The sequence below is a fragment of the Mesoplodon mirus genome (genome assembly GCF_964341445.2).
Source record: "Mesoplodon mirus genome assembly, chromosome: 10".
NCBI classification, from domain to species: domain Eukaryota; kingdom Metazoa; phylum Chordata; class Mammalia; order Artiodactyla; family Ziphiidae; genus Mesoplodon; species Mesoplodon mirus.
In genome coordinates this window covers 22,506,647-22,519,195 of record NC_138986.1, presented here as the reverse complement: position 1 = coordinate 22,519,195, position 12,549 = coordinate 22,506,647, and the positions used below count along the sequence as shown (strand labels likewise).

At 33.2% G+C, this 12,549-nt stretch overlaps 1 protein-coding gene across 1 annotated transcript in view; it reads left to right on the top strand.

The window, feature by feature from the left end:
* VTA1 (vesicle trafficking 1) overlaps positions 1–12,273 on the top strand; it is a 70,958-nt gene extending 58,685 nt beyond the window's left edge. Inside the window, exons 7-8 of the mRNA XM_082633529.1 lie at positions 3,727–3,807; positions 10,944–12,273. Of these exons, the coding sequence (XP_082489655.1) occupies positions 3,727–3,807; positions 10,944–11,089 (227 nt within the window). The 3' untranslated portion in view covers positions 11,090–12,273. The remainder of the gene's footprint in view (positions 1–3,726; positions 3,808–10,943) is intronic.
* Positions 12,274–12,549: the final 276 nt, after the last annotated feature.

Sequence of the window (12,549 nt, the reverse complement as noted above, 5' to 3'; positions counted from 1 at the left end):
TAGCTGAAAAGAATAGTATGTACTAATATACAGTTTTTAGTTCTTCCACAGAAAAGCAGAGGGTGCAAGGAGGGTGGGGATAGTGATTGTTTGAACAGCCAAGTGTTTACCTCTTTGTACTTTTACCACTGTGTAATATCAGATAGAGGCAATACAGCCTAAGGTTTTTCTTTCTCTTGAAACATGCTTTTCACAGTCTGTAAATATTGAAGAAGATGTCAGTAATAAATCTAAATAGATTAAAAGAGTTATTTTAGAATTAATGCTAGCCTTTTAATTATAAATGCAGCTCACCTCATAAGTAAATCAAAAACTTAGCTCTTTTATTGTTGTTCTTTTAAGTGACAGAAGTACTGCATTTGAATTCTGCTGTACAGCTTTCAAAGTGGTTAATATTCTGGCCTAACCATTTCTATCAGTGCTATTTTCCATGACTGTTCTGAGGTTTATTTAACCCAATCTTCTTACATTGCTTACAGTGTTCCTCATAGTTAGCATGTCTTTCTCTTTCTCTGCCTCTTCAAATGCTACTGACCTTCAGGGTTCTGTTTAATACTTTTTACAACGTCTTCTAGAGTTTTCTAACTAACACCCATTTCTCCCTTTTCAGAATCCCCACACCACATAGTCAGGAGAACAATTTAGTACTTAATTAGAAATCATAGCATTTAATTCTTGAATATATATTAATCTCATCAAATAGCCTGTGTAACAACCATCCGCTAAAAAATTAACCAGAAGTTACTTGTTAACATTTCTTTATGTTAAGTAATAGAAAGAAAGAAATTTCTAACACAGTTCTGCTTTCCCCCAGGAATGTTTTTATGGTGACATTATTCCAACATACTGTAGTCCAGGGGGCTGCAGCCCATTCACAAATTGACAATTGAAATCTTTCCAAATCAAGAAAGAAGGAAAATTAACTAGATTTGGGAATTTCAAAAAATAAATAACATAAACTAAAAAACATTTTTACTGATTTAACAGATATTTATGCACTTAGTTGAACCTGTATGCTAGGCCCCCATGGGAACATGTCATGATGGCTGCCAAGAACACAGGCCTTGGTCCTTGGGCATGGAAACAAATGAGAAGCAGCATCTCTGACTGCTGCATGAGGCGTGTTGAGCAGCCTGTGCTGTCAGTTCAAGTCTTGGTTGAATGACTGTGACCAGAATTCTTAATAAAATGCAGATTACCTGTGTTTTTCTTTTAATATCGCTCAAGTAAAATTTTACTACATAAGTAAATTATCTCTCTGTAAATTCTGTTTTGTTCTTGTTAAGTAATATTACCTACTTAATTAATCATCTGGAGATGTACAAATAAGCATTTAAAAATTAATGCAGGAGGCTGACCAAAGAAAGTATGTCTTCTCCATAGAGAAAAGGGTTTGTTAGGAGAATTTTAATTTAGGCAGAAGCACAAATTACTTAGTAAGGAATGGCACTGATATCCAGATTGTGAGACAATTGTCAACTTATCCTCCTTTCTAAAGATCTGTGTGAAGAATATATATAGTCACCTACCTGTGTTTTTATGCTCAGCTGCTTCAAATCACTGGACTTCACCAGGTAGTCTCAAGAGCCCTCTCAAATCTTGCATTCTAACTTAAAAAAATATATGTTATGTAAATTATGTGCCTTTGAAAGTTCAAGTTTTGTGGGGAGAATTATGTCATATTTTTACAGTTTAATGTATTTTGTTAGTATTTATAAAAATCAAGCAAAAGATAGTCATTGAATTGGTCAGTTTAAATTTGTATGTCTCCTGACTTTGCAGTTATACTTCTGTAATTTTTTCCTGTAAATATATTCATGCATATATATGTATTCAGTGTATAAAAATATTCATGTAGTATTAGCTGTAGCAACAAAAGTTTGGAAACAACATAAATGTTCATCAGTAATGGATAGCATTATAAATTGTGGTTCATGCATGGAATAGAACACTATGTAGCCATTAAAAAGAACAAGGAGGATTAGGGACTACCCTGGCGGTCCATGGGTTAAGACTTTGCCTTGCAATGCAGGGGGTGCAGGTTCAATCCCTGGTTGGGGAGCTAAGATCCCACATGCCTCACAGCCAAAAAACCAAAACATGAAACAGAAGCAGTATTTTAACAAATTCAATAAAGATTTTAAAATGGTCCACATCAAAAAAAAAAAAGGCGGATTTAAATATGTTTAATCTGGAATTATTGCTAAAGCATATTAAGTGAAAAATGCACAGAATAGTACAGTTTGCAGACATATTACCATTGGCAAAACATACATACCAAATAATGCATTCTCCATAGAGAAAGGAGTTTGTCCGGAGGGTTTTGATTTAGGCTAGAACACAAATTTCTTAGCAAAGTACGTTTATTTCCTTGCGCACGCACACACACACACACACACTGGCTTGGACACACACATGTTTGTATGTGCATAGAAGGGTATCCTAAAACTAGTGATAGCCCTCAAGTGACCTGGAATAGGAATGAGAGGCAGGCTTTTCACCATTTTTTTTTCTCTCTCTCTTTTTTTTTTTCTTTTTTTTCACTATTTAAAATTTGTACTTGACTTTTCATCCATACCCCTTTGTACTGTTAAAATTTTTGTTAGTTCAATTTTTAGTTAAAAAAGTAAGATTTTCATGAATTAATAGCACCAAACCTGTAAAGTGAAACTAGTTTGTCCTAAGACAAAATTAAATGAGATAAAATAGTATACATTTAAACCATTTTTTTTTCCTTTGGATAAGGATTGAGACGATCCTTCACAGTCAAGACTTCATAGCTGCAGAATATATTTCAGAACTTCAGTCAACCTTTGTGAAACCATAGCTCTAGAACTCTCATTGGCTATGTATCCGTGACCCTGAAAACTTCACAATTTGTTTTCTCCCTCTCTTCTGTTCCTGTCTTCTTGTCCTAGTGTCTATCCTACTTTACCTTTACTACAGATTGCCTGTTCAGATTTAACCTCTTAGCTTAGGACAGAAGAATCCTGTTTTCTATTTGAGTCCATTAATCAAGAGCAATCAACTTTTCCTGTTCATTTGCTTTCTTGTTAATTGAATCACCTAAGTCTCTTTTGGGAAGTTTCAACAATTTGTGTTAATTTTTTAGATGATTAATAATCTTCAACTCTAGTATATTACTTAATATTAGTCAAGAATGCTAGTTATCCACTGAATATGACAGACATGACAAGTTCTAATAGGAAGTCAAAACTAATTGCTTATTGGATATATAAAAATATTATATTAAAAACATGTAAACTGGAAAACTGGAATATATAATTTATAATTTCATTCATAGTGATGAAATGGGACTCATCCCATTAGTTAAACTAAATCATAATTATATCCCACCTTATCCCCCAAATTAATTATTTATTTAAGAAATTAAAAGGTAGCAAGGGAGTCTGTTACTTCTACAGATATTAGGTAAGCTTTACTTGAGAAGCAACTTGAAGTATTAGACATGATAGAAAATGCAAAATACATAATAAGAAATGTGTGGCCAATACATGTGTGTAAACACTCAAAATGTATTTTTCTGCATATTTCCTGTAGCAGCCTCCACCATCAAATAAGTATATCAAATTTCAGTTCATTAAGGTTTCAAGAAAGTAATTAAGTGAAGTAATGAAATTCCTCCATGATCCTTTGAGCGCTTTCCTAGAATGTAATTGAGAGGTGTAACACTTTTATACCCATTTATGGTTTTCTTATTTGCAGGTGTAGCAAGTAACACTATCCAGCCTACTCCACAGACTATTCCGGCCATTGATCCTGCACTTTTCAATACAGTTTCCCAGGGTAAGTCAGCTGTTTTATGAGATATAGTGTTTCTGCTGTTTGGGGCCGTTGTTTTGTACTTTTATCTTAGGAGTGCAGTGTATTTGAATGTCTAGGTAATTTGAAACACATTTCTTTGAATGCCTTTATTCACTAGATTCTCCAGTAAACCAAGATTGTTTCTTATTATCAAAAATACCTAAATCCGGGCCTCCCTGGTGGCGCAGTGGTTGAGAGTCCGCCTGCCGATGCAGGGGATACGGGTTCGTGCCCCGGTCTGGGAGGATCCCATATGCCGCGGAGCAGCTGGGCCCGTGAGCCATGGCCGCTGGGCCTGTGCATCCGGAGCCTGTGCTCCGCAACGGGAGAGGCCACAACAGTGAGAGGCCCGCATACCGCAAAAAAAAAAAAAAAAAAAAAAAAAAAATACCTAAATCCAAAGGCATTTTCTCTTTTTTTTTTTTAATCTTTTCAACTTCTTTTTTTTCCCCCCACTTGGTTGTTCTGTTTGTTTAATTTGGTCATCCTTATTCAGAGTTTTCTTCATATGTCTGCTGAGATTAGTCCTTTTATATTTAGAATGAAGATGTTGATTGGTTATTTTCAGTAGATGTTATTGAATTTCCCCAGATACTATGTCTGCAGGTCTGTTTCCCACTTGATTTTTCTGTTCTCCCCTGTGAGTGGGAACAGGCCATTCAGCTTCCTCCTGCATCTCAGCCATGGATGAGGAGATCTTTTCTTGGAGGGGGATGGCAAAGGGTGTACCACACATGCCTTGTCAGTCCTAGCTCTGTCCAGGAAGTTAATTCCACAATTTTGGAGAGACATTCTCTATCTTTTTTTGCCTAAGGTCTCATGTGAGAGATGGCAAGCCATTAAGGCTGAGGGTGTACAGGTATGCAGAGGTTGATAGAGGGGGGGAAGGATGTGAAACTAGTGCAGATAATTGTTTTAGACTGACTCAGTAAAGATCCCCCCAGTCCCACTCCTCATACAGCTAGACCCTCTCTGAAGTTTCTCTGGATAGGCTCCCCAGTTGCCTCCTATATTACATGTTCTGAGTTGGGATTTTTCTGGATACTGTTTTATCTAACAGCATACCTTCACTTAATTTCTACTTTTCTAGAAGTTTCTTTAAATCTCTTGTCAATTATCCTTTCCAGTTTTTACACTCTTTTCTCTTCTCTGCTTTTCCTTCAGTTTTAGAATTTTATTTCCTTTTGTTTTACCTTATCATTTTAATATAGTTTCAGAAGGAAAAGTAGTCAATTATATATGCTTAATCTACCATCTAGAACTAGAACCCTGGAATTCTTTACCCAACCAAACTGTCAGGTGTGAAGGCAAAATAAATATTATTAAATATTTAAGGATTCTGAAGTTTTGCCTACTGTACACCATTTCTAAGGAAGTTATCAGAAGTTACTCCATCAAGAAAAGAATGATAACCAAGAAAAGAAATATGAGATATAAGAAACGGTGAAATTAATCTTAGGTCACCTAAAGAAAAAAATTCCATTGACAGCTTTTCCATAGGCTTGAAAAACAATTGCTCTAAAATTAGAACAGAAAATCAGAGCTCCCCTCCTTTAAGAAAAATCAAGCAGATTCTATGCAATACATAGAATAAGAAGCTGTAGAATGGGAAAGAAATGGATAAGAAGCTGTAGAATTCCTTTCCCAAGAACGAAAAGATCCAAGAAAACATTTTAAATCGTACAAGTAGTTTCAAGTAAGAAGCAAACTGAAATATGCCATGATTTTGAGCAATAATAGAATTATGAAATATAAGAAAAGGGATTTTGTTTGACTTGGACACAAAGAACATTCTCCTTGCAATGGCATAGGCTTATCACAAACAGAATACTTTATTCAGGGCAGAATATAAATCAGCACTGACAAGTGAAGGTAGAGAGATATTTCTGGAAGTTGAAAGGTAGAATAAAAGAAAGCTGTTATTAGGACAAGTGTCCAGAAGTGAAATGTTGTGATTTTTTTCTAGAGTTGATGGAATGGGAAATAGAAGACAAAAGTAAGCAACTAAGAAATTTAAAAGCACTAATAAATTTAGAAGGAGATAGGGCAGGAGAGGAGGAAAGTGAGATAAATTCTTTACCTTTCATAGCAGAGTGTCAGTAGATAAAGCCTAAAAACTGATAAATCAAGAAATGGTGGTATAAGCTTATCAACTGGGGTTAGGGAAGTAACCTAGAGAAAACAAAAAATAGAAATAATTCAAATGTGAAGTGGGGAGGGGCAAGGTAGATGACTTGTTTAAGTGTATGAGTTACGTTAAGTTTATTCTACTTTTCCTGGTTTTATTAAAAGCAAATAAGTTATAAAACCTAAAATCAAGAGCTGCAATGGCCTTTGAATCCTGAAAGGCCTAGTTTAAGAGTATGTATATGGGGCTTCCCTTGTGGCGCAGTGGTTGAGATTCTGCCTGCTGATGCAGGGGATACGGGTTCATGCCCCGGTCCGGGAAGATCCCACGTGCCGCGGAGCGGGTAGGCCCGTGAGCCATGGCCGCTGAGCCTGTGCGTCCGGAGCCTGTGCTCCGCAACAGGAGAGGCCACAACAGTGAGAGGCCCGCGTACCGCAAAAAAAAAAAAAAAAAAAAAAAAGAGTATGTGTATGTTTCATGGGGGAACATAGTGCTAAGGTAAGAAGAGTAAAGAAACTATAATAAACTAGCAAATTACCCAAGAACATAGTGGAAAATGTCTATTAGTAGACAGATAACCTGCCCAGCAAATGCTATATTCCTCTGTTAAACTTGTTTTCCAGATTCCTCTCTACAGTCCCATGTACCTGTAAAAGCTCTCCCTAAAATATGATGTGAAAAATATCTGAAGCAGAAATAGACAGAACAGTGAAACAGAATAAAGAATCCAGAAATCAGGCCACACAGTATGGGAATTAAAATAATGACAAAAGTGGCATTTGGATCAGTGTGGCAAGAAAAACAAAACATCAAAACTGATGTTAGAAAAAATATATATTAGATACTATCCCCCAATTCCTGTATCTCATTTGATTGTATCTTAACAGGTTGGACTAATGAAGAGTAATAAATTGCATACAGAAAAAGATTTCCTCTCCCCATTATATTGTTAAAATGCAACTAATAGACCAGGAGGAAATAAATACTTAAAAAAATAAAGAATTACTGTTCAGAGCATACATAAACAGCTCCTGCAAATAAATAAATAAAACTTAACTCTATAGGAAAAAAAAAACCAGAAATAAACATAGGGAATGACTTGTATGCTGTTGGTGGGAATATAAATTGGTAAAGCCTTCTTCAGTAGCATTCTGTCACTGTCAGAATTGCAGATGTTTTTTTGACTCAGCTATTCCACTTTAGGGAATCTATCTTAGAGAAATATTTAGACATGAGCACAAAATGTATTTACAAGGATATTTTATTTCAGCATCATTTGTATTAGTAGAAAACAATTTTAAATGTCTATTAATGAGAAATTATGGTCCATCTGTCCTATGGAATACTGTGTACATGTTAAAAAAGGTTAAATACTTTCATAATGAATTTGTGGCTCACTCTGAAGAGAAGAATGGAATTGGGAAGGTAGATATTTGAAGTACAGCATTTACTTTTTTAACTTGTGTATACCTGATAGTATTAGAGTGCGAATAACAACTTACCTCTTAAAGGTTTTTTAAAAATTAAATGGAATATATGAAAAATATTTAGCATGGTTCGTGACATAATAATATTCTGCCTCTTATCATTACTATTGCTGTTGCCATTATTAAGTGATGTGTCCTGGCGATGCCTGGATTTAAGGGATCAATACTGTACCTTATATTTACCTCCAAGAGTTACTTCAGGGAATCAGCTGATTCCCATATGATTTTGCCTATGCTTTCCATTCAAGTCAGAGGATAATTGAGTACACTAGGATCAGATTATCCAGGGTCCTTCACGTGAATTTCTAGTTAAGTAGGAAAAAATCTCTAAAGACCCATTTCGGAAATATTTACAATTAAGTATTCTATATTCTGTCAAGGTTAGATAAATCAACCTTGAAAATGGATGCTTCTAGCAACTGAGCATGCAGGGATTTCTCTTTATACCAAATAATGTTACCTTTGATCCAGTGCTGACCCAGGCTCTTTCCCCCGGAATAGAAAACTTAACTGATGGCTCTACCTCTCCTCTGCCCGGTTCTTGTCCTGCCCTATGAAGGGGAGAAGCAGCTCTGTGATAAAGACAGTCTTCTTGAAGGCATCTGGAACTTATAAGCACAGATTTCAAAAAAGAGATATTATATTAAATTAGACAACTTCTCTAGTTCTTTTTTTTTTTTATGGTTGGATTAGCTGTATGTGATCTTGCTTTTTTTTTTTTTTTTTTTTCCTAATTCTTCAAACACCTTTTAGGTCCACAGTGTGCTCTCTCTGGTTCTGATTATGGCTTCTGGTAAATTTTAATGATAGAAAAAAAAAAACAGCTTTCATTTAGGTGCATTAAGTAATAGTTACTATTTTGAATATAAAATCAGATAAACTGAAATTGAAGTTGTTCTCTTCCTGAAATGTGTTTTCCTTTGTTATGTCTTTTTCACTTTCTCTATTTAGTTTTTAAATGCTAAGTTAAAAGAATCCTAACTAGGAAGCAGATTTCATTTTTATTTAATTTAAAATTTTAATTCGTGCATTTTATTAATGACTTATAGATAATATTTTAAAAGGAAAGAAAGCTTGAAATATTACAGAATAGCAGAAGTAACTATTTGACATGGCTTTTTAAGTTCTTTATATATTTATACTATATATTTATATAGAATATTTTTATATATTCTACATATATATATATTTACTTATGTTTATATATTTATTTAATTAGTAAAAATCTTAACATCTATATAAATCTGTAAATTACATTTTGCATCTAAATCTAAGTTGGTTCTTATCATCTAGTTATTACATTTTATAAGATAGTTACATAATTTGTCATACATGCTGTAAGCTATATATTATGTATCTGTAATTATAGTTTTCTAAGATATATTATTCACATTTTATAAATATTGAAATTGTTATTCCATGAAAAAAATGCAATATTTATGTTTTAAAATAGTTTTATCACTAGTAGATAAGTTTAGTTTATAAAAACTAAAATATAGTAACAGAGTTCTTACTACTATACACATTTTTATCTTATTAATAAATAAGTGATATGTCAGCAAAACAGTGTTAAAGCTGATGCTGTAAAAAATAAAATTAGTCCTGAGCATTAGGGCTTTCCTCCAGCAAGTCCAGTAAATTCTGGATAGATGTCTTACATATTTAAATGTTGCCTGGAGATAGAAGAATAGACTATTAAAGCACAAAATGAGTAGTGTTAAGGTAAACTTAATTTTCATAGATGTCTCACTCACCTAGATAATATGTCTCACTCACCTAGATAATAGTATACATCTAGGTGACTAGAGCCTCTCAATATACTTTGAAAAAACATTGATGAATCTTTCAGTAAAAAAAAAATAAGCAGAAGTGTGCCTGACTAAATTGTCCAAAGAACTGCAGGACAATTGTTTTTTAGGTTTAATGGGTAACAAATGCCAAGTCACTAAAATACTAAAAATAGAACTGTGGAGAAACTGTTTTTTGTTTTTTAAATATATAATTACATTTTACTAGTTTATTCATTTGTATTTCTTACGTGTAGGCAAGACCAGAATTCAGGGAAATTAAAATAAGTTCTGTTAAAATTGGAATGTGTAATCTCTGATTCACAACAGTAAGGACCAACTCTTAATATAAGCTTTAATAATATTAATTCAACAAATATTTGAAGGCTTGGTATGTGTAACACACTGGGCTAGTTACTATATGTAGATGTATAAGTGCATTATCTTAAAATCTGAAATTTAATTAATGTTTAATTCTGTGTGAACTTTTATTCCTTTTAAAATGTGGGAAAGAATTTAAAGTACAGACAGTTTTTTTATATTCCTTTGTTGAAGTTATTCAGCACTTACACTGGGCTAGAAACTTTAGGATACATTGTTTCAGTATTCTTTTTTGAAAGTTTTTAGAAAGTAATAATTTGGATAAGAATTTAGTATCAGAGTACCTGGAATTGCTACATAATTTCAAGTCCTTGCCTAGGGAATGTCAAAGTTTTCATTTAATGCTGTACTATCTGGCAAAGTTAAAAGCAACTAAAAAAAGTAATTATATTTATAACTACAAGCTTATAAATAGGATCAAAATATATGTTCATTTAGAAACAGAATCAAAATATATTATCTTTTCGTTATATTGTATGCCCCGAGCCTTCTGACCAGTTCTCCTTAGAATCCGCATAAAAATTTCTAAAGAAAATTGTATTTATTTCCAAAGGTAAGACACAAAGTCAGTTTTAATTTCACCTTTAGAAATATATATTCAAGTATGTTCAAATCTTAGATTAAATGAAATGTTTTCAGTGTGTTTTTTTTGCCCAAATTATTTAGTTGGGTTTATCCATATCAATCATATGTGTAATTAGAAAACTTGCTGGAAAAAATTGTGGACAAATAATTGGTAAGGGTTGTTTACATGTTTAAAAATTGTGTAGTGTAATGATATATCTTAGTTAAACCTTAGAGTTTTGTATATGGACAGCACAAAAATGAAAACTATTTTCATGCTTAAAAAAAGATGACTTATGTAATTTTTTAACATAAAGTTTGTTATTTAATTTTTTTTGAGTTATATTTATATTCTAGTTCAAATGAGGGTTGAATAGTTTAGTCTGTGTGTATTTATTGTTCCATGAAAAGAGAGTCTCAGCAATTCTAACATACACACCAAAGCAATTTTCCTTGTTTTATACAGAATATAATTTTTTTGCAGTTAGTTTGCCAAAATATAAAGGCTTCCAGTTTATGACTTCTGGTAGGAAAATCTTGCTCATATAAGTTGTTATGTATTGACATCTGTATGGTTTATGTTAGTAATTTAAAAATTTAAAAGCATAAAGAAACTTTATTCAAATACAACTGGGGATTGGGGGAAAAAACCTTCATTTTTAATATAGCATTAAACATTTTCTGTAATCTTGAATATAAGCATGTACCTAGCCTAAAAGAACGCTTCCTATATTCTTTATAAATATCTTAATTACTCTGTATTTCTCTTAGGAGATATCCAACTAACACCAGAGGACTTTGCTAGAGCTCAGAAATACTGCAAATATGCTGGCAGTGCTTTGCAGTATGAAGATGTCAGCACTGCAGTGCAGAATCTACAGAAGGCCCTCAAGTTACTGACTACAGGCAGAGAATGAAGCCTTTGTACAACATCCATGCATTTTTGGCTTAAAGAACTAACAGTCCACTACTCTATCTTCAGCCTATCAGGAGCATATTTTAAGGAAGACTTCAGTTCCATTGACTATAACAATGGAATCTGTGTCTGTGTATCAGATTCCTGTTGAAGCATTCATCAGCAGCCTCAACCAGTTTTCATTGTCCATTTAGTGGATTCAGTAGTCTCTGGGTGTATAGGGCTGATGTGAGCAAGGTCCTAAAAATGCCCATTTGAACCCTGCTTGTTCAAAAAATGAGAACACACTTCTATAAAATGTATTAGGAATTAGCTTTGTATCTTAATCTACATAAATTAAGGAATTTTTTAATCTATAATTTGGACAAACACCATATTACTTTGCTATAAAATTCTAAATTTAACTTTTAATAAAGATTGCCAGAATAGTCTAGAAATGTTTTTGTTTTCCTCAGGACTTCTGAAACAGATACGAACATCCTAAACTGTTAGTTGAATCTGAAAGAGATTATGTTCAAATTTCAATTTATATTCATATTAAATATAGCTACATTAAAAGTTAAAATGTTCATGGAAGGAAATGTAATAAGGTAAAGAGGTAGAATCAGTTTTAGACATAAGAGTAATGTTGGTTGCTCAACTGTTTTCCCTTTTTCATTTACGCTTAAGGTGAATTGGTATTTGCTTCCTAGGCAGTTTGACTGCATGTGTTAGAGAATGAAAACAAGACATTTGTAATAATGCCTGGAAACTTGGTGCTTTGAGTTAAGGTTCTCCTCTGCTGCTATGGAATGGATTCCATAGAGTGAATAGTTATGAATGATGCAGAAGATTATAAAAACATAGACTCTCAGTTGTTAAGTTTATAAGTTATGTGGGAATTATGGACTTCCTATGTCACCTGCATTTGTGCTGTTTAAAAAATAAATACAAGGATTCTTTTAACTAATTCAGTTTATCACAGAGCCAAATGTCTGTTTTGCATGCTAAAATTGTCACTTTTCTAAAGTCATTATTTTTAGTTATAAGAATATAAAGAGAGAGAAATTTGGCAGATTTACCTGAAATTATCTGGTCCATTTCATTCATTCCACTAATATTGGGAATCTTTTAACATAGGAGTCAGCAAACTATGGTCCATGGTCTGGCCATTTGTGTAAATAAAGTTTTATTGAAACCAAATAATAGCCATTTATTTATGTTTTGTGTTTGGTTGCTTTCCACGATGGCAGAATTATATGGCCTGCAAGTCTAAAATATGTACTACTTGGTCCTTTAAGGAAAAGTTTGCTGACCCCTGTTCTGACAGTCTGTTTGAAAGGAAATGAATCATTATCTCATAATCTCTTATGTCTTTCTATTTTTCTTTGCATAAGTGTAATGTTATTTATATAGAGTTCGATAGAATGAATATTGACAAAATAAACTGTTCTAAATTATTGCAAAAACAAGCCCCCCAAA